The sequence below is a fragment of the Phaseolus vulgaris genome, chromosome 8 (assembly GCF_000499845.2).
Source record: "Phaseolus vulgaris cultivar G19833 chromosome 8, P. vulgaris v2.0, whole genome shotgun sequence".
NCBI lineage: Eukaryota > Viridiplantae > Streptophyta > Magnoliopsida > Fabales > Fabaceae > Phaseolus > Phaseolus vulgaris.
In genome coordinates, this window is record NC_023752.2 from 44372696 (window position 1) to 44400618 (window position 27923).

A 27923-nucleotide genomic window follows, 5' to 3' on the forward strand; every position below is an offset into this window, starting at 1 on the left:
TCTCTCTCACTTTCTCCAAGTGATTAGGCCTAACCTATCACTCTCCACACTCCTTACAACACTCATTGGAGCCAAGAGTTCTTTGCAACTTCTCCTTGACCTCCATTCTCCATTGCTTCCGCCAATCACTCTATTAAGCCAAGAACCAAGCCAATCCATGGAGGTTTCAACTTATCACTCACCTTGCAGGTGAACAAAAGATGTTGAACAATTTCATACTCCTTAATCACTAACAAGATTTGACCACCTATCTCTACTCTCTACTCTTGATGGAAGAAGTGTCAAAAGTGTTGAATCTGATGACAAGGTGGGTGGTCGAGGCTTCCCCCACCCCTATTAAGATTCGTTATTGCTAGTGACAAATCTTGACCAATAATTTTGGGGATGAAAAAAATAATATACTAAGACTAAGTATAATTTTAATGTCTAATTTTCTTACAAAGCCACCAGAGTCCAATCTCCACACGTCACAAGTTAGCATGAGCGAGCTTCTCTTCCTCCCATTTGCATACTGCACCACCCTCACTCTTTATGTAAAGAAAAGATATTGAACAACTACATCCTCCTTAATCACCAATAGTATTGACTCTTATCTCTGCTCTCAAAGGAAGAAGTGTTATAAATGATGAATCTAACGACAAGATTGGTGGGTCAAAGCTTTCCTGCTCTATTAAGACCTACCACTTCAAGAAAGCAAAAATAAGGGTGACCAATTTCACTTATCTTGGAATATTGTTTTAAATTAGTCAACTACTTATTGTAGTGTAAATTGAATATATAGTATTTTTTTTAAAACTTAAACAAAAAGATAATATATAATACATTCATCATATGTATGTTCAACATAAATTTGGTGAGATGATAAAAGAAATATTTTTTTTTTGGTATGACCATATGGATGGTACTCACCTACGTTTTGCTAATTTCTTAGTTGATCTAGATGAAAAATTGCCCACCTTATTAATAATGAAAATATTGAGAAATGAAATGTGATAAGGATCTCATGAAATAAAAGTTGATATTGAACTATTAAGAAATAAGACTTTATCATAGATTGTTTATCTTTGTCATGAACCTATAATGCAAGTTATTTACTCATGTTGAACTTGTCTCTTTCTAATATTTCTATAGAGTGTGTGAAATGATACTTTTCAATATAAAATTTGTTGGACTAAGAGTGTGAGACGAAGTCCTAAAGTTTGTTTATTCGGTAACATTTCATAAAATGAGGGGTGGAATAAATACCTCATATTCGTCAATTCCTCAAAATTGGATGAAGACTTCATGTTCTTATGCCCTTACTTTATGAGACGAAGATTTAATTTATTAGATGATTGTTGAGTTATTAATACTAGTTTAATTTGTGTTTAAAATCATTTTAGTAATAATGTCACAATAGTATTGAATATATTAAAAATATCAAATGGTGTTTTTTCATTATCATTAGTGTTGAATTTTTAGTGTTTATAATTCATGTTATATTTTGAAATTATATACGTTAACTAACTAATGTAAATTGTTTTCTATAAATATTTATAATTTCATTGTTAGAAACTAAAAAAATGAGAGTATAAAGATTTGTTTTATTAATATAAAATATTTAATTTCAAAATTATGACAGAATTAAAATGCATTATTTTTCATAATTTATTAGAATAATGATGATTAAAAAAGTCATATCATAATCAGAACAAAATTATGAAAATTTCAAACATTATCTACAAATTTAAGTTGTTGTTTATACCATAAATTAAATGACATTATTAACTTAATTTTTAGTAGTGAGTTATAAATATGTATCAAACAAAGATAAAGGTAAGAAATATCAATATAAAACAAATATATATATATATAAATAAAATTCTTTACTTTGTAAAGTAAATATCAAATCATTTTGGATAGAAACTTTTATATCCTATAATTATTATTTCAAAGTTTAATTTTATGATAAAACACATCTAGTACTATTACAGTCAATGAAAATGAATATTCCTTGTCTGATGTGGTGCATCAAATGGAACACACGTAACTGCAATGGAGAAAGGGAGGTTCTGATGAACTTTAATTGCAAATGAAAAAGAGACAATGACTTAAGCATAAAAGAGAGAAAAACAGAGAAAAGAAAATACAAAAGAAATTCTTATTTACATGGTGAATATATAAGAAAAAGACTAAGACAGATGAAACAGAAAAGGAAGTTGAGCCAAACAAACAAAACCCAATAACTTAAAACAGAAAAACTAAATATGTTAACACCCCCTCAAACTGGGGAGTAGATATTCGTCAGGCCCAGCTTGGATTTGAGAGTAGAGAACTGTGCAGAAGTAAGGGGCTTGGTGAATATGTCAACAACTTGCATGACAGAAGTAATGGGCAACAGTTTGAGGAGACCAGAGTTAAGTTTTTCACGAACTAGGTGACAATCAATTTCGATGAGCTTGGTGCGTTCATGAAAGACTTGATTGGACGCTATTTGAAGGGCAGATTTTTTGTCACAATACAGGGTTGTAGACTGGGATAGAGGAAGATGTAAATCCTGAAAGAGGTAAGACAACCATTGTAGCTCACATGTGGTGGTGGCAAGGGCTCTATACTCGACTTCAAGGGGCTGCGGGAGATAGTTGGTTGCTTCTTTGATTTCCAGATATTAGGGAGTCTCCTAAGTAGATGGAATATCCAGTGACAAATTTGTGTGTGGTAGGACATGTTGCCCAGTCAGAGTCACTAAAACCACAGAGATGAAGTGAGCTAGTATGAGAAAAATATAGTCCTTCACCAAGGGTTCCCTTGAGGTAACGCAAAAGACGTGAGACAACTTGTTGATGATGAGTTGTGGGTGCAAATATGAATTGGCTTAAATTGTGGACAGTGAGGGCGATGTCTGATCGCGTGTTGGTTAAGTAGATTAGATGTTCAAGGAGTCTTCTGTATTGGGAAGTTGCATCAGCATCAAGAGGGGAGCCTTGGTTGGGAGAGAGACGAAAGGTGTGAGTCATAGGAGTGGCCACAGGTGCATAGTCAAGCATGCCAGTTTCGTGAAGAAGATCAAGAGTATACTTGCGTTGACTTAAATGAAGACCAGAACTGTTGCGAGCAATTTCCAGTCCCAAAAAGTAAGTGAGATGACCTAAATTTTTTATCTTGAAGTGATGGTGAAGGGATGCAGTAATTGTATTGATTTCCTCTGTGTCATCACCAGTTAAGACCAAATCATCAACATAAACAAGAATAACAGTGAATTTATTGTTATTATATTTAAGAAAAACAGAGTGATCAACAATAGGAATAGAGTAATTATTTGATAAAAGAAAAGTAGAAAGCTTGGCGTACCATTGGCGACCAGCTTGACGAAGGCCATACAAAGACCGTTGAAGCTTGCGAACATGCTGGGGAGAAGGAAGAGAAAGTCCAGGTGGGGGGGTCATATATACCTCTTCATGGAGATCACCATGAAGAAAGACATTATTGACATCAAGTTGTTTTAAAATCCAATTTTTTGTAGTGGCAACAACAAGGAGAAGGCTAAGGGTAGTGAGTTTAGCAACAAGTGCAAAAGTGTCTAAGAAATCAAGTCCTTCAAGTTGGGTGAACTCTTTGGCAACAACTCTAGCTTTGTGGCGCTCAACAGTTCCATCAGAATGGTATTTGATTTTATATACCCATTTACAACCAATAGTTTTCTTTCTTGGAGGGAGAGGGGTAAGTTGCCAAGTATTGTTAGCAGCAAAAGCTTGAAGCTCATCTTGCATGGCAGATTGCCAAGAAGCATGTTTGGAGGCTTCGTTATAGGTCCAAGGTTCAAGATGAGAATTGATAGAGGAATTAATATTTCTAAAATTGGAAGATAAGGATTGTAAGATAAGTAATTATGAATATGATATCTACTACTTACATCGTTGGTTGCAGTGTGGAAATCCGCAAGATAGGCAAGTTGTCGGTGAGGATGAGTTTATCTTCTTGGAAATTGAGGTGCAATGTTGGATGCAGGAGCAAAGGCACTATTTGCTAGAAGATCAGAGGATAATGAGGCTAGTGGAGGGACAATATTGGGTGCAGGAGTAGAGGCATATGGCTCGGCAAGAGGTGCAGTATCAGAAAAAAAATCAAAAGCAGAATTATATGCGTTAGAAATAGGGAGAGATAAAGTGTTAAGGTCCCTAGGCAAGCCACTGTCCAATTTATATGGAAAGTGGTTTTCATGAAAGATTACATGTCTTGATATCTCTATGCTATGAAACTTTAACTTTAAGATAATATAACCTTTTGTATACCAAGAAAAATACCTTTGATAGATCTATCATCTAATTTTTTTCCTATGTGCAGTAATGGTACTAGCATAACAGAGACAACCAAACACTTTTAAAAAGGAAATGTCATACAATTTTCCAAACAACTTTTCATGAGGAGTGATGTTATTAAGTAATGGAGTAGGAATATCATTTATTAAGAAAACATCATGATTTACAACAAATTTCCAAAAAATAGGAGTAAGATTTGCTTGAAAAAGTAAAGCCCAAGTTACATTTAGTATATGTTGATGTTTACATTCTACAATGCCATTTTGCTGTGGTGTTTCAACACAAGATTTTTAATGTATAATTCCCTTTGAAGCATAAAAATTTGGCATAGCAAACTCAACACCATTGTCAGTATGAATCGTTTTGATATTAGTTTTGAAATGATTTTGAATGAAAACAGTGAAGTTAATGATGTGTTGACGCACTTCAGATTTGTTATGCAATAGAATAACCCAAGTATAACGCGAGTAATCATCAACAATAGTCAAGAAATAACGAAAACCTTGCATAGAAATTATGAAACATGGTCCCCAAATATCAAAGTGTACAAGATAAAAAATAGCAGAGGTAACAATATTACTTAAAGTGAAAGAAAGTTTTCTCTGTTTTGCACGACTACAAGTGTCACATACATGATGAGTATCAATAGTAATGAAAGAGAATTGTTTGCTTAAGACATATAATCTTTCAAGTGAAGGGTGTCCTAGTCTATAATGTCACGGTGTTTTGTTTGTGATATTACAATTAATAAAAGGAGCAAAACAATGCGGTTTAGAACGGCTAGAAGCAGGCAAGGTAGTGACAAGGTACAAGCCAACAATGGCTTTAACTGTACCAATCCTTTTTTGGGTGAGATTGTCTTGTATAATGCAGTGGGTTGAAGTGAAAGTTAAAGTGCATTTAAGTTGGTGTGTGAGTTTAAAAAAAGATATTAAGTTTAATTGAAAATGAGGCACATATAACACATCAGACAACTAAAACTTATCAGAAAAACGTACTAAACCAGAATATGTGGCATAAACAGTTTGACCATTTGGAAGACTAATTAAGACAGGTTTAATTTTAGTATAAGTAGTAAAAACGTTCAAATTGTAGCAAACATGATCCGTGGCACCAGAATCAATAATCCAAGATTCTTTTATAGCAGATAGTGAAGAGAGAAACTTACCTGTTGAAGATTGCTCAGTATTGGGGATTTCATCCGCAGAGAAGGTGCCGACTTGATTAATTTGAGTGTGAGGGGCAAGATCCTCAAGGTTTTGCTGACGCAAAATGTTGGTTAGGAATTGGCACTATTGTGATGTAAGTTGAATCCTCTTTACATCTTGTTCTTTAGGAAAAAGCTCAGAAAAAGTGTCAATAGTAATCATATTATTGGCTTTGGATGTCCAATTTGTGAATTTGTAGCCAGGAGGGAACTCATGCTTTTTATAACAGGTGTCGACAGTGTGGCCAAAACGATTACATTAAATGCAGACTTTTCTAGTAGAAGAAAACTTTGAGGTTTTAACATTACCAGAAGGAAAACCCACTTTGCGAAAACAAACAGCCTCAGTATGACCGTATTTACCATAGAAATTGCATGTAATAGTGTGATTACTATTAAGACTATGAAGACTAGGGTTTTCATTAGACATTGTCTAAGAGATTTTGAAACCCAATCAAGATTTTGAAAGAGAACAGAAAAGATAACCAAGAATAACAAATGGGAAAATAAAGATCAGAGAGAAGCGCAACAAAGCTCTTCATTCGAAGAGTTTTGATACCACATTACAGTCAATGAAGATGAATATTCTTTGTTTGATGTGGTGCATTAAATGGAGCACATGTAATCGCACGTAATCGCAATGGAGAAAGGGAGGTTCTGATGAACCCTAATTGCATATGAAAAAGAGACCATGACTTAAGCATAAAAGAGAGAAAAACAAAGAAAAGAAAATACAAAATAAATTCTTATTTACTTGTGTATTAGAGAGTAAAATACATGGTGTATATATAAGAAAAAGACTAAGACCTAGATAAAACAGAAAAGGAAAGTTAACCCAAACAAACAAAGGCCAATAACTTAAAATAGAAAAACTAAATATGTTAACAAGTATAAAAGTTCTTTATTATTTATAGACTATTTGATATTAAACTATTTAATTAGAAAATCATTAAACTGGATCAATTTTAATAATAAAAAATAATTAACTATTATATTGACTAAATTAGATATTATTTTAGAGACTAAAAAAATTATTATCTAAATTAGTTTCTATTATTGGTAAATAGTTTATAAATTAATATTAATTAACTACCAAAAGTTTTAGATACCAATTATTTAGATTCTAAAGTTGACTATTAAAACCTTGGTAGTGAATTAAATATCAATTTTGAAACTATTTATCTATAATAGAAACTAATTTAGATACTAATAATTTTTTTGTCTATAAGATGGTATCTAATTTAGTTAATATAGCAATTAATTATTTTTTTTCTAAAATTGATTTTTATTTAATAATTTCCTTATAGTAGTAAAAAGCTCACACTAATTCATTAGAGTTATATGTTATATACATATAAGTAAAAGAAAAAAAAATGATTTTAAATAAAAAGATCCATAAACAAGAGTAAGAGTAAGAGTGTGTTTAGTAAAATCAATAAGCTAGCTATTAGCTTATTTGACTAGGTTATAAGTTAGTTCAACCAACACAAAAGTATTTGATATGTACTCCAAATAGCTTATTTTAGGAGCTTTTAACTTATAAGATAGAAACTAATTTGAATAGCTTTTAACTTATTTAATTTTCTTCTATTATTACCCCTTCTATTTTGATACATTTTCTTATTAGCCTTAATTTCTTTTTACCCATTACTACTTATTTTAATTTTATAAAGATAAATAATTATTAAAATATTGTTAATATTTCCTGAGTTACTTTTTAATTTTTTTATGTAGTTCAAACTAAAAAATTTAACATTATAAATTAAAGTAACTAATGTTTCATGCTATGTGAAAATTACACAAATTTCATGTAACAGTAAATTAAATTGAGAAATCAAAAAAATTAAATTTTGAAAAAGAATAAAAATTTAATTAATTAATATTTATTACATCAACTAATTTAAATAAAACGACTTGTTTAGATAAAAAAAAAGTACTAAACTTTAGTAAGAATTTAATTATTTAAACTATATAAAATTATCATTACATAATAAGACATATTTATTTGAAAAATATAAACTTCACTTCCTTTTTATAATAAAATTTATATAATTATATTTTTTATAATTAACTAGTTTATTAATTAACTTATCAAACATTTCTAATTAAATAGAGTAGCTTGTTAGGTTGGAATTTATAAGTTGGAAACTAATATTAGTAGGTAGCTGAAAAGCAAAAAGTTGGCTTTACCAAAAATGGACAAGGAGCAACACACATGTTCTTTTACTTTCCAACAAATTTCTCCTTGTATTTAAAAAATAATAATTTTATCTTTTTTAAAAATGACTTTTGAATTTTTTTTCAAAACATATTTTTCAAAATACATGAAATATATTTCTAAAACGGAATTTTCAGAATAAACTTTTCAAAATGTATTATATACGTTTCAAAATATGTTTTTTTTTTTAAAATCCAAAATATATTCTGAAAAAAAAAATAGCTTTTAAGAATAATGATAAATTAAATGAGATATTTTGTTCATTTCAATTAATTTATAGGATAAAAGGGATAATTTGACACAGTACAGGAAGAAACACCCTTGCATAAATGTTCAAGATTCGATTAATAAATAATCTTGGTTGTGCTTTGATTTACAGTTTTGTTTCAATTTGTAATATTCATTTTAAAAAAATGGAACTGGAGACTGTAAATAAATTGAATTTGCACCATTCATTTTAATCTATAACAAATTCTTCTCATTTTTAATAACTTCAGGAGAGTTCTAGACTTTTAATTTTAGTTTTTATGTTAAACCATTTTTAATTATTTTGGTCGTTAAATATTATTAATATTATTATTTAAGTTATACAGTTTTTTAAATTTTAAATTAAAACAGTTGTCGAATTATATTTTAAGAGACCTTATTAGTTTTAGAAACTGAGGCACCAAAATAACTTTTTATCCTAATTTTTACTGTCACCTAAAATTTATAAATGAAAAAGATAAGTCCTCTTCAACTTACAAATTAAAGTTTGATTTATATCTGAAAAAATATTTGATCTTATGAATACCCTGAAAAGTAAGGTGCATTTACAACTATCATATCTTAAAATATTCCTTCAAAATTCAAAATACATGATCGTTATGGCTAATGTAATGAAATTGGTAATTGTCTTGTTAAAGGATGAGTTAATTTGAAACACTAAATTTTTTTATTTGAATGTCATAAAAATAGCTGAAAAAAAGTATATTTATGATTCCTGTGTTAGCAGCCACAGAACTGGCATACCAAACCCTTCTGCCTGTGATCCTTATGGCGGAATCTGTTAGGAAGCTATATTTTATATTTAATGTTTTACAAATTCTTCCTCCACCTTCATACTTTATCTTGCATCTTCATATTAATTATTAAAAGTCATTTTTTAAAATTTTAAATAATCTTAAATAAAACATAATCTTCTTACATTTTAAAATAAACTTAGTTGTACTATTTAAAATAAACTTAGTTGTACTGTTTGAATTATAATATAAGTGATAACTTTATTACTTATTTAAAAATGTATAAGTAAATTAAAAATGAAAAAATGACATGGTGGGTTTCCCAAACATGCCTAAATACCACCTTCATTACTAAGAATTTAATTATCCAATGTTTTTCTTCTTTTTAAATCAAAATAAAATGTAACACAATTCTAAAGTTGTTATAAGCCAAAACATGTTTTTATATTGCATAGCAGATTGGTGTGATTAGATTGTTTTTCAATTTGAATCTATGAAAGTTTGTTAAAGAACATTGATATGTTTTGCAAGATGATTTAGTACTTGAAATGTGCTTTTCAATCAGGTAACAACGCTATGCAATTTAAGAAATACAATGATACAATTGAGTTGTATAATTGTGCCATTGCACTCAAGGAAAATAATGCTGTTTACTTCTGCAACATGTATTCCTCTGGTCTACACTTATACTATATTGTTAAGTATATCTAGGCTAGAAACAGGAACTTAAAAAAATTACAAGTTAGTTTTCCTTGTTTACTATATTTAACTGATGAAACTGCATTTTGTGCCTTCATTTTTTGACATATATCAGGGCATATGCTTACACTCAGGTTAACAAATATTCTGAAGCAATTCTAGATTGTCTTAGATCTATCAAGATTGACCCAAACTACAGTAAGGCATACAGTGGTCTGGGTTTGGTTTATCATGCTCAAGGAAATTACAGAAAGGCCCTCGATAAAAGATTTATCTTTAGTTTGGAAAACATAAAATACAACGAAACTTCTCGTCAACTTTTTCACCCAAACTCAAATATCCAAACTCAAATATGAAACTGTTCTTTCAAATTTCATGGCTGGAAAATAATGTAAATGTTGTTATTGTTGTTAAAAGAGAAATATGAAGTGTGAGGATACAACTAAGATTATTTAGAAATTTTGTTACGAAAATTCTATTCTAAAAATCATGTTTCGAAAATTTTGAAAAACTTACTTTCAAAACAGGTAAATTATGAGGGAGGAGGAAGAAAAGGCCCAAAAGAATAGTGCCTCATAAGCTGTATATGATGTAAACACACAAAGAAGTTGGTTAGTTAATGGTGTTGTAGTATGTCAAAAAGTAAAACGAAAAAAATGGTGTTTACAAATTCTGAGAATGGCGAATGGGCTTAGTTTGGTCCTGTTCTTCGATTGGTTTGATCATGTGGTTGGCCAGGGGTTACAGTCCTAGATAACGTTGCCATCATAGATTGAAAGGGCCCTCTTAGATTCTCCGGAATTTGGTCCATGTTTAAAATTTCAGTAGTCGTAGTCGTACGCCGAGTAGTAGTGGTGGGGTGAACCGTCGTAGTAGAAGACGTAGTAGAAAATGTACGTGGCCCCCCCTGGCTTCCTGATCCTTGTGCAGATTGGTTTGGAACTTCTCGAGATGACCTTGTTAAACTCTTTAGAGAATGAAGGGAGAAATTTGTTGAGTTGAAGACATTTTGTTAAAGTTAAGTGTCATTGAACACTATAAACATCTTAATAGAAATAACAACTATAATATAACTATTTAAATAATAATAATAATAATAATAATAATAGTAATACTAATAATACCTGGTTGTGATGTGCACGGTGTTGCTCTTCTAACAATTTCTGCTCAGCCACCTGTGTTTAAAGGTAGCATTACAACCACATAGAAAAAGTAACAAGAGAAGCACAAGGAAAAGTTAAAACAGAACAAACCCGTATATTTTCTTTCACAGATTCATTATTTGGATCCAACTGCAAGGCTGCAGATACAAAACATGCCAAGGTAAAGTAAATAAATACATGGAGTTCGAACCAGCTTGGATCCTATACATATAATGACATTAATAACAGCTTCAATCATTTTCAAACTATAATTCTAATAAATACAGAATGCATTTTCACTCAAATCAATTCTTTAGAGTAAAAAGTTCCTAATATGTTCCAGCAGGGGTAGGAAACCCAAATGGCAAAAAAGAAGCTAACCATTGGTGAACTTTCGAGAAAAACTTAGGTCTGATTAACATTTCAAAATTAAGGTGATGGATATCCACCATATTCACCTTGATATGTAACAGTAGATAACAACAATAAAGTCAATATCATCCGAAAATTTCCAGTAAAAACACAACAAAAAAGATAATAATTCTTTCCCAACCTTTTCTAAACCCTTTATCAAGGGCCTCCCTGTAATTTCCTTGAGCATAATAAACCAAACCCAGACGACTGTATGCCTTGCTGTAGTTTGAATCAATCTTGATAGACCTAAGACAATCTAGAATTGCTTCAGAATATTTGTTAACCTGAGTGTAAGCAGCTGCCCTGATATGTCATAAAACGAAGGCACAAAATGCAGTTTCATCAGTTAAATATAGTAAACAGGAAAAACTAACAACTTGTAATTTTTTTAAGTTCCTGTTTCTAGCCTAAATACACTTAACAATATAGTACAAGTGTAGACCAGAGGAATACCTGTTGCAGAAGTAAACAGCATTATTTTCCTTGACTGCAATGGCACAATTATACAACTCAATTGCATCATTGTATTTCTTAAATTGCATTGCGTTGTTACCTGAGTGAAAAGCAAATTTCAAGTACTAAATAATCTTGCAAAACAAATCAATGTTCTTTAACAAACTTTCATAGATTCAAATTGAAAAACAATCTAATCACACCAATCTGCAGTGCAATATAAAAACATGTTTTGGCTCATAACTTTAGAAATGTGTTACATTATATTTAGATTTAAAAGAAGAAAAACATTGGATAATTAAATTCTTAGTAATGAAGGTGGTATCTAGGCATGTTTGGGAAACCCACCATATCATTTTTTCAATTTTAATTTAGTTATACATTTTTAAATAAGTAATAAAGTTAACACTTATATTATAATTCAAACAATACACAAAAATTAACAAATAAATAAATAATTTTTTTAAGAATTAATTATGTTGAGTTAAATGTATGATTTTTAGCTTGTTCTTTAATTATTATTGAAATTAAATAATTAATTTATATTTTTAAAAATTATAAAAAATAGAAGTATAAAAATAAAAGTTCAACTCTAATACAAATGCGTGTGAGAGAAGAAGGATTAAGTTTCTCCTTACCGTCACTCTATAACGGTTGAGTTACATATTAAAACTATTAAATTAAAAGGTAAGGATGAGACCTAGTTATCTTAGAAATACTTTTAGAGCATCTTGATCCTTCCCCTCTCCCCATGTCTCTATCTATTCACACACACACACATATATAGATACCCACTGATTCAGGTTTTCTTGTCATAGACATACTACACATCACCTAAGTCACAGCTGAGTTGTTCAAGAGAGAGAATTTTGATTCATCCACGGAAAACATCAAACCTCTTAAAGTTAAAGTCACTTATCATACCTAATGTTTTTAGTGATTCAGCCAAACTCTCCAAACAAAACCGCTGACAACCGGATCTTACCATCTCCTACATAGAAGCAGATTTCATCAGAATTAAACACAGTTTTACTAAAATTTGTCTTTTGATAGAAACCTATCAGTCCAATGGCATTGATTAATCTGCATAGCCAACCCCATCAAGTGGTATAAGACTTGACTGCTGTTGTAGAATTAAACAGGCAAAAAGCAAGATATTAAAAACAAATTACATAATATAACACGAATAGTAGCAGAAATAATAATTTGCATTTTATTAACTAACTCGAGATAGCAACTGTATATTTATCATCCTCAAGCTCTTGTTACCCGCCTCAACAAAGCATTAATGGAAGAACCTGGTTCTCCTGCTAACCCACCCCTTCTTCCATCATCCTTGCATCTCAAGATGCAATTTTAGATCTTCCAATTCCCATAACGTACATTTGTGTCCCTCAACATCTTCTTGCACCTTTTATACAATATGAGCAACTTTCTCCTTCCACCAAATCCGTTTTTGCTTCTTTACTGCTGTCTCAATTCCAAAAACAATCCCCAAGGGCCTGATACTTAATGGAATGCAATGGAAGAGGAAAAGATAGCTTTTGAACATAACCAAACAGGGGATCTTACTTTTCTCATCGTTAAACATTAAATTTTTAAAAAAAGCGTGGGTAATGATTGCTATTGACAAGAGTAAGCAAGTTGCTAAAGGTTATGCGTCGACTTAAAATATTGAGCTGCACTAAGATCTCTAAGCTAAGTTGGCACATATTCTTGATCTCCTCTTTTAAGGTGGGCAAGTAGGAATTGTTAAGATATGTTGAGAACCTTGATGTTATTTTGATTCTATAACCGCATTTCCCCTAATTTAATATCCCCTGTTTTCCAGTTTCCCTATTTTACTTTAATTTTATCTTATAATAGGAACTTGAGTTTTATAGAGTGTCTAAGTCTGAAACCGAGTAGTATGGAATGGTTGATGGTGAATTTAAGTGTTTGGTTTTCTCCCCTTAACAACTAGCTTTTAAAGGTGAGTTTCCTAAGTGTTTGAGTGCTTTCCAATTGGTAACCAAACAGATTGTCAGTGTCTTGAAAAGGGATACCTACAACAAAGAAAGACTCTTCTGACTAGTAGAGGGTTCTAACCAATAAGGAAGTTAAAATTTGAGAAAGAGAGAAATATTGAACTGAAATCGCATGTTTCTGAGTCAGCACAGGTGTTTTATTTATATTGAGAAAAAAGGAATCAATACAATAAATAGAGGATATTTGATATCCTCTAATAACAAAGATATGATGTGGGAATAAGTAAAAATACTCCTAATAATATATGATTTAAATATTTTTTATTATATAGGATTACATCCTTATTTATATAATTATAACAAAAGAAATTCAGTGAAACGATACAGAGTGTGAGCCACTAAGACGTTGACTTTCATCGGTGGTGCAGCCCTAGGGATTTGGTATTATGGGGTGTCTAAGTTCCACAACAAGTAGTATGGATGCTTGGTAGAGTATTTAAGACTTTGGTTCTTCTTCTTTAAATTAGCATTTGCATTTAAGGGTGGGTGCCTCGAGTACCCAGTGCGTATCAGATAGCTCAGTCATATTGTTTAGTTTTCTTATATAGTAGACTTCTGGGATATAAATTTTGTGTAAATAATTGTACAAATTGTGCAATACAAGAGAAACAATTCCTTCTATCTCAATAAGAACTAGACCTTGTGACACTTCAATGGTTCTAAATGTGAAACTCATTGCACATAATGGAAGTTACTATCTGAACTGCCACGTTGCTAAACTTAATTATCATACTATGACACAACGAGAGACATCTCTTTCCTATAAAGTATAGTTAGTCAATTCATTTTATCTGATCAAAGTCATCATTAGGATATAATATTGTACATCTCAAGGTATTCGGCAAGGGCCCTAGGTTGTCAAATTAATTTTAAGAGAAAAGGAGAAACAAATTACAAGGTTCACCTATTGCAAATTTGACTAGTTTTCCTAAAGATTAGAAACAACCCTAGCAGTTACCATGTGTTCCCAGAAGGAAATTTAATTTGTTAGAAAAGCAAGAAATTAAATGTAGCAGTAAGATCAAATGCAAAGTAAAACGTGTATTGGGTTGCACTGATGAAATCAGCTTCAAGGGCCACCTTCTACCTATGAAGCTCTGCTGGACATTCAAGCTGCCCTCGCTGTTACCTCAAACCCAACAGAAGCTGATTGTCATTTTATTCAGGCGGGAGGGAGGAATTGTATCCCATGGACATGTTACGACTCAACAATAGATAGTTGATATCTTATCAAGAGTAGGAATGATTATAACAACTTGAGCATGATTACATCTCCGAACCAACTGGAATGTATATTGCACTGCATTGTACTGCTAGCCTAATTTATTGAATTCGAACACAAAGACAGCTGCACCCGCACTGAATCAAACCAGATCGGTAAAACTATCCTGTCCAGGGATTATCTAAACACACTAGCAACTGTTTCTCAAAATTAATTGCTTATTTTTCAAATAGCTCTTTCTAGAAACCAGGCAAAAAATAAGCCGAACAAACATGCATTAATTCTACAAATCAATGAGAATTTGTTTTCTCTATGTTCTTTCTTTGTGTTAAAATGTTCTCATATAGGTTCTTGTCTTCCTTATCCCTCTAACAAGTTCTACCACCATTTTCCATCCTACAATAAATTTCATAAAGTGGTACAGAATAAAATTTATTAGATTTTCACAATTTGAAGTAGGGAAAGTCCAATAACACCAAAACTCTAACTAAAATCTGGAGTTCCAACCTGCTTCCTCAAGTTGCTCAGGACATGACAAATTGTGAGTGCACAGAATTCCAACTTGCAACATTTTTATGAGTTATATAACGCAAGCAGAATGGTTATAGAACCTAAGGTTCATGCATAGAACTTTCATTTAAAACTAGAAATCAACCACACGTTGGAATCTTGACCAAACAAGTGTTAGGTTAGAAAATGCATCATGTTGGGCTCTGATTACAAATCAGTAGTATAGTATTAATTTATTTTTGCATTTCTTTTCCAGTAAGTGGGAATCAATTGTGTATATCAGGATAGAAATAAACCAAATTTAATAAAATAATAACAGCAGTAAGAGCAACATATGTTCATGCATGATATAATATGTCATACCTTATAAGCCTCGTCAAATAAAGAACATGCTTTCTCCAGTTGCACTTGGTCATCACTCCCATCAGTATTTCTCCTGAAATAGTGATTTTTCTCCAGAGCAGCAAAGAATTGTCCGCACAGTTCATCTTTAGATGCTGCGCTCAAATATTAAGAATATCAATGTAACTTTTCACTTAAAACATTTTAAGAAACCAGTGCACTCCAAAATAAATTTAGAAATTATTCTCTTGGGGTTGTTATTATCAATCACCTTTGGTAGTTATTATCAACCTTTAGAGGATATCTCATCTTTCTAACCATGCAGAAGCATCTTTTCTATTGCTTCAATTTTTTCCCTTTATCCTAATTTTTTTTTTTTTTGTAAAAGTGCACCTGACCTTAATAATAAATGTTAAAAAATTAGAAAAATAGCATTCATTACTCCCAGAAATAGAGAAGAAGGAAGTTCTATATGATTTTCAGATTTTTTCAAAACATAGCGTGCTTTTACATTTCATTTAATTTTTCCTATCGTCTATTTCTTACCCTATGATGAAGAAGCACATTAAAGAAAACCATAAAAAACCTAAACAGACTCATCTAGAATCTAAATTAACAATAAATTTTTTGTATAATAATTAACAAAAAGCAACACCTTGTAGCTGTTTAATATCTAGATTATCAATGAAAATTTTATTCCCTGCCTTTCTACCCATTCACAATCAGAAAAATCATATGGATATGTCAAACACATTAAGAAATTGTCATTAGAAAATATTAGCAATCTGCAATCTTTTCTTCCATAAAAATGACTATTCAAGGAAGAATTGTGTTAGTCCTTGTCATGTAAAAGAAAACTAAAATAATTTAGATATTAATATACATAGCAATGTTTGATGAAGGGGTCTACATCCAAGAGCATTCTCAAGGTATAACAAATAAGGATTTTAAATGTTAAAATTTCAAAACTATAAACCTAGATATGTCTTGTCATTGATAGCCTTGAGACAATAAATAATATAAAAATATTCTCTAAATGAATGTTTAAAAGTATACAATAACTCAAAATTCAAATAAAATGAAGGGAACCTATTATCCTACCAAAAGCACGATGGCCCTGTGTTGAATCTTCAACCTGGTCAAGTTACATATAACGAAATAAATCAGAACTGAATCAAAACTTCAGCAATACACAATTTTAATGTGATTGTTTGATATGCTACAAGAACAGTGAAAGTAGAGAGATACATCATGAAATAATTAGGCATCAATGGGACATAAATATTGTTTATTAACTATTATTAGCAAAACCAATATTACTCCTTAAGTAAAAAAGGTTACAATTAATCTTCTAATTTCCTCAGCAGCGTAACCATGAACCAACTATATATACTACACTCACGGATCATCCATACCAAAAGTTCAAGCTATTAGGAATGTCACATGAATGGTTTTAAATAACACACCCACAAGCAAGAGATTCTTGAGCTTGAAGTGTGAACCATGCACAGGCTCATTCTATCTTAAGCTAAAATTTACCTTTCATTAGAAGAACAGGTACAACAAGGATTGAAGGCACAAGTCATGACAATAGGTCATAGAGGCTATATCTCATGTCATGAACGAACTATCCCAAAAACTTATGCTGCCAAGTGAAGATGCATGAATGATTTTATATCTCATTATATTTCATCATATGTTTATTCATTAAAGTAGAATTTATAGTCTAAGGTAAGAATAAATAAAGGAGTAAACCCCCTAGTTAGTCCAAAAACTAGTCACATGCAGTCACCTTAGTCCTTGGAACTAAAGAAATTAAAAAAGAAGTCCCTGGAAATAAACATGGTTCCTCATGTCAGTTGAAGGGATAAGTGAGGAATATTATTTTAATAAAATAGATTGGCTTATGCGGTATGTCATCACATAAACATGACACTCATGGATGCCCCACCAAACAGGGTCAAGTCAAACATAAAGGCTCAACAGGAGTGCAAGCACTTCCTCTCCTTGCCAGCAAGCTCGTTTGCTTTCATCACCACTACCACAAGTTCAACATAATTGGAGAAAAACACTGACCCAACACACAAAACCAAAAGTTCAAAAGCCAACCAATATAAGTCGTTGTAGTTGCACTTGGGTTTTTACTGTTTTTTTTTTCAATTATTGTTCCCAAATGCTCCATCACCTCCTCCCAACATCTTTTCACTGTTAAAATGGAGACCAGGAGTATGATCTAACTATTTGATTTCAAAGAGGTCTTACCACCTTAATGCTGAAATAATAAATATATGTCCTTTTCTATTATTTTCAGCTATCTGTACCAACTTTGTGGAAGAGAAAATGCTGTTATTTGCTTCTACTATGGTAAGTAGTCATTTGCACTCAAGTAATAAACAATGAGAAAAAGGATAGTGGCACTTCATACCCATTTTGTAACTTACAAAAAATTTAAGGCATTGAGCCTACTGGCAGATGAGTTAACTTTGATGCATGAGGTTTGAGCATTTTGATGCCAACTGCAGGAGACTGCCAGAGAAGACATATTTCCCTGGCCTTTTACAGGTCGCTAGGTTACTGGTAGGAATTTAAATTTTATTTTAAGTGACAGATTTCTGGTTTTGTTCAGTAAAACTTGAGCTCTTTATGATAGATTTTCTTGAAGGCTTCAACTCGTTAGCCAGTGTGAATCTTGAAATTATATTTCCATTATTCAAAGATTGTTCTCTATTCTTCCTTCTCGACGTAAATCCCAATAATTTCAATGTACACGAGTAAAACAAGATGTTAAACTATGTCGATTTGAACGGTTGAGTAAATGAAATATCGCATGCTCACCATGCACTAGTTAAACAAGAACAATTCAAGAAAAGTGTGAAACATGAAAAAAGACAAGCAGATTCCAATCAGCTGAACAGACGAGGGAAAAAATTAACTCAATCCATAAAAAAGTAAGGCCCCACCAAAAGACGGTAAAATATAACAACCAAAAAAGTTAACGAACTGGCCTAATGCGGCATAAGAGGGTAAGTGTGAAGTCAATTAACCGTAGATTTTGACGCCTCAGAAGAGAATGAACTAGAAGCATTCGCAGAATTCCGTCGAGTATCTGACTTCCTAGTTTCACTTTTCTTGTTAGCTTCAAGAGACTTGAACATATCAATCAAAGAATCAGATTTCACGTCATCCCCAGCCACAGAAGACGAATTAAGCTTGAAAGCCTCTGTCAAACACTCTCTAGCAACCTCAATCCCCTCAGCATCAACCCCACGTCCCAGTTCAACTATTCCACACGAACCAAATCAGAAAGCATGCATTGATCGCAATAAAAAAAATCAAAAAACAAAACTGACAACATAAACGAACAAATTCTCTCTACCCTATTAAACTTAATACGATTAAAATGACAATTGGCAACTCGAACCTAATTAATCACAACAACAAAAAACGACCCGGTTAATAAAATTGCTCGATATGCATACATAGGCAATGAAGATAAAATCTTGCAGTGGCAATTAAATTGGAAAGTGATTATGAGAAGAATAATACCAGAATTTAGGAAGCTGAGGAAGGCACGAACTATGCGACGAGAGAGAGGAGAATCGGTGGAGATGTGATTGTCAGCCATAGGCTATCGCAAAAAGAATGATGATTGAAAGAGAAACTAAATGAAGATAAAGAAATTTTTCATGCTAAAACTTGTCTTCTGGAAACTTCGTAGAACAAGAAGCGAATCTAGCCTCAAGTGGTTGAAGGCGCACTTCGTTCGTAGGTTTTTTATTTTATTTAACTTTCTGCATTTTCTATTTTATTTTTACATTTTATTGAAAATTTTGAGAAGCACAAAACGATCCTCACCTTAGATGTTATAAACTATGAAACTCACAAACTCCTCTTAAATGACGTGTCAGTATCCGATACTTATCAAATATTTATCAGATATCGATACTTGTATGACACTTGTAGAACATGTATCCGTGAAGTGTCAAATTCAAAAAGTATTGGTTAGATTTGTGACAATTTTTGTACAGTTCTAACATAATTTTCTAAAAATTCAAACTTTATTATATAAATTGTTATTATGATTATAAAAATATAATAAACAAATCCTTGTGAACCAGTCATGAAAAACATTTTTATGTTCCAAAAAATAATCTGTAACTTGTGCACATAAATCTTTATTGTCAATTTATATAATTCATAATTATATAGTATATAAATTTGTGTCCTCGTGTCCTACATTTTAAAGATTTTACATATTTTCGTATTCGTGTCCATGTTTTTACTACATAGGTTATAAACAAAAACAAACTTGTATCGGTACTAAGAATATTTTTCTCTATAACATGAATAAACATTTTTTGTTATTTTTATTTACATGTTTATGGTACAAGTGAAAAGTTATAAAATATTTTAATGGAAGAAAGAAGTTTAGATTTCACTTTAAGAATAAATTAACCTAATATAAAATTAAATATTAATAATTATCGATTCAAACCGGTGAGATTTCAAAAACTTAAATAGTTATATTAGCTACAAATAATAGATAGACTATTAAAATTTAAATATCAATATAATCAAATAAAAATAACAATTATAACAATTTGTTAAATTCAAATAGGAAAAATAATTAGAATTGGAATGTTACCCCGGTGACAAATAAAAAAATGCTTTTGATTTATGTATAATGTTGTGAGATATAGATTAATTACATAGAAATAATTAAAGTACTATTTGTAAGACTTCAATATTTGTTTATGGATGAAAGAAGTTTAGATTTCACTTTAAGAATAAAATAACCTAATATAAAATTAAATATTAATAATTATCGATTCAAACTGGTAAGAATTCAAAAACTTAAATAGTGAAGGTGATTTGAAGCTATTACGTGAAAATAAAGTTTCTTTTGTGTATATTTGATTAATGTTTGATGGTTTACACCTTTAGTTGGATTTTATAACATATCTTGCACTATATAGAGTTTTACTAGTTATGTTTAACATTATTTAGTAATTTTTCTTTTCAAGTTTTATGTTCTCTTACCTTATTCTTTTCTTACATTTGATAATGGAGAGATTTTTAGTTTTTTTTTTCTTTACTAATTACAACTTATATAGAAGATCAATTAAATGTGTTGAAGTGATTGTTATCATTAAATAGAGGGGATTTAATGATTAAGTTGATATGATGCTCTCAAGTACTTGGATTTGATGATGAATGCATTGAAGATTTATTGTTGTAGTTAATTTAGTATTTGAGTTGTATTTTTGATATTTTTTTTTATTGTTGTAAGTTTTCATGTTGATCTTGATTTCTTTGTATTAATATGTCTTTAAACTGTTTAGAATGTAAGTTAATTTTAGTTTATTAAATATGCGTTTAATCAATTTAAATATTCTTGATTGTCTCTATAAGTTATAACATTTTAATTGATTAAATAGTTCTTTTAGTTTATTAAAATCAATTTAGTATTTTTTTAAGAATGAAGTTCACGTTCTTTTAATCAATTAGAACATTAAAATCACTAAAAGAATATTTTTAAGTGGTTAAAGTTTCATTTTAACAAGCTAAATTTTGTCAAGTCCATAATTTTTTGTTTCAAATTATTAAAACAATTTTTAATTGGATAAAATTGTTAAACTTGCACATGTATGATTTTTAGTCTTTTTAATAGACAAATTAATTCAAAGTTTAACAATACTGAAAAATCAAAAAATTATTTTGAGTGAGTGTTTTTCATTGTGAAAAGTATTTTCTTAAAAATTTCCTAGACGAATCATGTAATCATGGTCATGACCATGATTGACGAACTTACATTAAATATCATTATTCTTTCTTTTCTTCTTGGTTTGAGTTGAAATTGTTATAAAAACTAATGTCTTGTTTAAATTAAGAAAGTATGAATTGATTTTTATTTTTTTAGAAAATATTTATTTTATTGAAGTTTTTTTCAAAATTCTTTTAAGAATGAAAATTGAATGCGATTATATTGAAAGATTGAATTTCAAGACTACTAAAAGAAGATAAACAAAGAAAAATTGAAAAAAAATAGTATATTAATTTATATAAACAAGATCCTATATTCACTCTCAACAATTCAACTATTGAATTGTTGGTTACACTAACTTCAAAAGTTATTATAATACAATCAACTCTTTAACACTTTCTAAAGGATAATAAAAATCTTAATACCAAGAGGATATCAATCCTATTAACTCTTTTCAACACAAAAAGATTTATGTTTCATTAACTCTTGATTACCAAGAACCAAACACTTGAACAGTCCAATTATAGCAACAAAGAAAAATGTTACCAAAATTTCATGACAGCAATACATAAGGTTCAACAAAACACAACCTTGACTAGAAAATCTTGAGAACACAAATGAGTGTGAGAAAATGCTTAGAAAAACTTAGTATAGAATGCTTTTGACGGTAAATGTGTTATATGAAAATATTGGGTCACGTACTTTATTTATAGAGACCTAAAAACACTAATTAAAAATTGATAATAACGTTTCTATGTGATTATATAAGTTGTAAATCAAATTTTCTTTTTAAAATTTATTTACAACATTTTCTAGTTTAATTGATTAAAACACGTGTTAATAGATTAAAAGGTTGAAACAAGGTTTCCGACTTTCTGCTTTAATTGATTAAACATGAGATAATAAATTATCTTGTTCAGAAATTGGGAACAACTTAATCGATTATAAAAAAAAAATTATTATGTTCATAGAACCTTTTAAAATAATCGTTCTCTTTTAAAACTCATTTTAACACATGTAATTATGTTGTGTGTTGATTAACCTTGTGAATACCTTGTGTGAAGGACTCAAACAACCATTATAATGAAAGGAAAACACTTTAAAACATCAATATCTCCATCTTTAATCATCATCATCATCAAAATATTTTCACTTGAGGTTTGAGGATTTCTTCAAGATCAATAATCTCCCCATTTTTTATGAAGACCCACATCTAATGCATGTTCTAGACTTGTATGCTAGATATGATGTCAAACAACTTTCTTTTGAGTCTTTACATCACACAAGTACAAAGACATAACAAGGAATTTCCCCTTACTATGTGAACTCCCCCCTTAGTCCATGCCCTTTGCTTAAGGTTTAAGGAAAAAAACAAGCGAAGAACCAAGACTAGGAGTCCAAAGAAAATTTTAATTTATTTGTAAAATTAAGTGCATATATACTATAGTCAACATACAACATGCATACATCTCCCCTTTGGGACATTATAAAAAAGATAAACCAACAAAATTATGATATATAACATGTGTTAAAAAGAAAATATGAAAAATTTCAAGTCAAAGTATTAATAATCAGTTATCCTAGAGCAAACGTGAATTTCAGAAAACAATTCACTATTGAAGATTGATTAAGCTCCCATGTAATCTATTATCCTAGAGATAAAACTCATTTCTAGGATGAAAACCTTATGGAATAATCAATTATTGACATTAGAAATAAAAAAAAATAGTTTAAAATATGATACATTTAATCTATTATTACACATTTTAATCCATTAAATTGATATTGTAATAAATTATGTCTGAATTTAACATATTAAAATCGAAATAAAACTAAAAAAAGTGAACATAAAAATCTAAATTGGGCCAATATCTATTTATTGATTATTTTAATAAAAAAAAAAACAAGATACAAAACAAGAGAAATCAAAACATCATTACAAGAAATACAACGCAATCAAAGATAGACATTATTCATCACTAGATTCACTACTACTACTCTCAACATTCATCTTTTTCAACTTTCTCTTAATGCTTTCAAGGGCAAGGTGACCATTCTCTAAAGTGTCATTGTGTTCCTCATCCTTTCTATATTGATATTGTACAATTTGTTCAAAGGGAGTAAGTAGTTTTTCTTCTACCTCTTGGGCATGATTTCCCTTAGCTTGCATTGGTTCAAGCTAATCTTTTGGGGCTTGAATATTGTGTTCATGTTTGAAGACCCATTGGTCATTCCTTTTGATAAGTCCTATTTTTTGAAGTGTAGTCTCTTCGATCTTATTAGAAGGGTGCAGGGATGTTGCAAACTCTCCTTCAACTCCAAATCCATACTATTCAAATAATCTAGAGAGAAAAACAACAAAAGGAAGATGATAGACTGACAAACTTTTTGCTTAAAGCATAATCTAAAAAATGATTATAAGCTAGTTTAATTGGATGCTATTTTAGAGGCATAAAATAGTAGCATGTCATCCTCCAAAAGTTTAGCATGATTGCTTCCTCTTGAAGCCAACATCCATGCAATCACAAAGGCTAACGATCTTTCACCCATCTTCATGACACCCATTTATAATTGTTTAACATTATTTCCTTGAACTACAGTTGGGTCTCTTAGACAATCAAGATAAACAACTATTTTATTGAAATTTTCCAAACTAGATAATGCAACCTCAGCCTCCAATTTGAGCTCAATAATGTTAGCCCTAATTTATTTGGTAAGGGGAATTTCAACTCCTTTTACCTTATAGAGGAAAAGTCCCCCTACACAAGAGAGTTTTGAGTAGAAAACTCTAATAAGATTAGGATAGTACTTACCCTACTTCTCAAAAAATGTTTTCAACCACTGACTTCTTAATAATTCCTAAAAGGTGAACTATCTTCCCTAAAGTAATCCAAAAGAAGACACTTATAGGTAAACTTCCTATCACTCCAAAATCTCTCATACTCTTCCCTAAATTCTTCATCGATAAACCATCCCTTAATAGACGTTGGGAGTCTTGAGAACATTGGAGTTTTCCCTCTTTTAGTAACAAGGCTCTGAACTCCTTTAGGATGAGAAGGAAATGTTATTTCTAAAGTAGTGTTTTTGAGACAATAAGGAGAAAACTAAAGTTTTAATCAATTATAATAACCTAGAACGATAACTTTAATTGATTAAAATTTTAAGTAACTGATTATATTTCTCTTAAAAATCAATCATATGAATGCATACATAAATAATGGATTATTACTCATGTCAATCAATTAAATCAGAAAGTCCCAAAATAAAACACTCACAAATAATCGATTAAACTATGTTGTAATAGATTAAAATAGACAATACAACAACAAAATGCACTCAATTTAATCAATTACGGTGAATGTTAATCAATTAAACTACAACATTTTGCTTAAGTTTGTCACGGATAATCAGTTATATTTCAAGATAACATATTAAACTGCACAAAAAACATTTTTAAGCAATACGTTTAACATATCTAAGTATATTATCAATCAATTTACAATCTTTAAACCTTTAATAATACACCCAATGATTCAAACAACATGTTAAAAAACATGTTCACCTTGATATTATGTAGGAGCTTTTTGATTTCAATCTCCTTTTGTCCCACCCATGCAAAAACAAGTAAATCAAATTCCAACTATGCTCAAAAACAAATATGGATCATCTCATGTTAGTGGAAAATTGTACACCTTGGGTTCATGTATATTCTCCTTTAGCTACACCAACTTTTTTGAAATAACATTTATTCATTGCATGATCCTTTTTCATGCAATTGAAACAAGAGACTTGATATGTAAATGATCTTTTTCTGATTTTGTTTTTGTTCTTTTGGTTGATTTAAATCCAAGTTCAGATTCGTTATTCACATCTCTTGGAGAATTAAAGAGGACATCAAAGTTATACTTTTCAATTGATAATCTTGCAACTTCACCTTCAAGAAATTTTAATGTTTCTTCCAAAACCAGCAAGATTCACATTCAAAGATTTTATCTATTCAAACTTTTCAAGATTTTTATATTTAGTTCTTTAGTATAAAATTTCTTACCTTGTGCAACCAAATGATTAATCACATGTGTGAATCTTTTTTGTATTTTGAATATGTTGTCACGCTACTACATTTTGAACATTTTATATTCTTAAATCAAGGTGTTTTTCCTTACTTTTATAACCTCCTTTGTATCCTCATGAATAACGTCCAAAACTTCTCACGTTTCTTTATCAGTTTCACATATAAAGATTTGTAAAACTTGTCCAAGGTCAATGCATAGGCAATGATACTTCTAGTCTTGACATCATACTATGCTTTCTTTCTTCATCAATAGTTCAAAGGAAAAGGTCTTTCTTTTCTTGCATATTATTAATAACATTTATTGGAACAAATGGACCATTCAAGAAATCCTCCCAAATACCTTTATGAAATAATTCCAAAACTATTTGCATTCTTACATTCCAAAAAATATTATTTTCTTCGCAACATAATGGAGGTATGTTTATAGCAATGCCTTACACAAATGTTTGATTTTGCAAAGCCATTTAATGAAAAACTAAAGATCTTTATTTTGATAAATTCTCAAAAACTAGCTCTAATACCTATTATTATAAAAGAATGAACATCTTATTTAAACCAAGATGGGGTGAATTGATTTTCAAACCTTTTTTGAGAAAATTTTGTAGAGCTTGGAATCTTTGATGTTTCAAATCTATGGTGAAGGTTGAAGTTGTGCTACTTTTGGTTTGGGCTTAGTCTAGGTTGTTTAGAATCCTTGTAAAGATCACTCCTAGTCCCTTGCACAAGCTTGCTCAATCTGTTTTAAAAGAGAAAAGTGTTTTTCTAATCAAAGAGAAAAACAACCGGTTGAAACCTCGAAATAATCGGTTGTCTGTCACTTGGCTTGTTTAAAGGTTTTAAGACTGTTTTTGACTTAGTTAAATAACTGCCTAACCAATTCAACCGGTTAAAACAACTTTTCAACCGGTTGATTGTAACATTTCATAACAGCTTTTTGAAAACCTGTTAATCTGTTTTGGAAGTGAATCAAAATTGTTTTGGCTCATAAATGCTGCCTAGAACGGCTAGTTTTGAGGGCTATAAATATGACTTTTCTTTTAAAACAAACAACAAAAAGTTAGATATCAAATACAATGAGATTAAGATTGTTTTTGAAAGAAGTTTTTCAATAGTTTGCAAGATTGCTGAATAGTTGTGCACTGGTTCAAGGTCTGATCATGGGAGCTTTCTGATTCCTGTAAATTTAGGTGTAATCTGTTCCTTTCATTATTCTTGTATTTGTTCTTTTATAAACTTGTAAAGTGTGTGGAAATCCTGTAAAGTCAGAGGGTGTTCTGACTAAAGTGTGTGTAGCAAAGAGGGTGAGTGGTTCTTGTGGTATTAAGATCACCTCTTTGTAGTTGTGTAAAATGTAATTTGTGATTGGTTACTAGTGGAACCCAGTGGTTGTTTTGGGAACAGGATGTATCTCAAGGTTGAGTGAACCAATATAAAATTTGTTGAGTAAATCTCTCTCTCTCTCTCACTCCTTATAAACTGTTTGTTTTAATTATGCTTTTGCTGCTGCCATAAACAACCGGTTGAAATTCTGCAAACAATTTCTTTTACATTGTTTAATTGCTTTCCTTGATTGCTTAATCTGTGAATTGTGATAAAGCTTCATTCGTATTCAATCTTTGCGAAAATCTTTGATAAACAATCCCCCCCTCTTATTTAAGCCATTAATTATAACAATTGGCATCAAGAGTTTTGGATGGTCTTAAGCAAGTACCAAGGCAATGGTATGAAAGGTTAAGTTGTTTTCTTCTATCTCATTAATATGAAAGAGGGAAGATTGATAAAACCCTTTTCATTAAAAAAATCTGATTCTGCTGTAATGTTGGTCCAAATATATGTAGATGACATTATCTTTGGATCTTCTAATGAAAGAATGTGTGAAGATTTTGTAAAAGCTATGCAGGGAGAATTTGAAATGTCATTGATGGGGGAGCTCTCTTTCTTTCTTGGGCTGCAAATCAAGCAATCCAAAGAAGGCATCTTCTTGTGTCAATCCAAGTATTGCAATAACATACTCGAAAAGTTTGAGATGGAGAGTTGTAAAGCTGCAACAACACCTATGTCTACAAATTGCTACTTAAGTGCTGATGAAGTTGGAACAATAGTTGACCAGACAAAATACAGGGGGTTGATAGGTTCTTTACTATATGTTACTGCAAGTAGACTTGATATTATGTTTGTTGTTTGCCTCTGTGCAAGGTTCCAATCCAGTCTTAAGGAATCTCATCTTAAAGCTGCCAAAAGGATCCTAAAGTATCTTAAAGGCACAACATTTGTAGGTTTATGGTATCCTTCACACTCTCCTATTCATTTAGTAGGATACTCTGACTCTGATTTTGCAGGATGTAAATTAGATAGGAAAAGCACAAGTGGGACATGTCATCTACTTGGATCAAGCCTTATATCATGGCACAACAAAAAACAAGCGTGTGTAGCATTATAAAGAATATATAGCTGCAGGGAGCTGTTGTGCACAAATCTTGTGGATAAAGCAACAAATTGAAGACTTTGGGTTGAAGATAAGCAAGGTCCCTTTATTGTGTGACAACACAAGCGC

General features: G+C 30.7%; 1 protein-coding gene across 1 annotated transcript; it reads right to left on the reverse strand.

Annotated features, from left to right (window-relative positions):
- Positions 1-9977: 9977 nt before the first annotated feature.
- LOC137824045 (uncharacterized) lies at positions 9978-19372 on the reverse strand. Its single transcript, XM_068629470.1, has 10 exons — positions 19080-19372; positions 18578-18813; positions 16635-16668; positions 15555-15688; positions 12357-12423; positions 11433-11532; positions 11119-11282; positions 10677-10723; positions 10548-10598; positions 9978-10390 (listed from the first exon to the last, which is right to left on the reverse strand). Exons 1-10 carry the CDS (start codon positions 19156-19158, stop codon positions 10115-10117), a joined length of 1188 nt encoding a protein of 395 aa, XP_068485571.1. The 5' UTR covers positions 19159-19372; the 3' UTR covers positions 9978-10114.
- Between the last annotated feature and the right edge of the window lie 8551 nt (positions 19373-27923).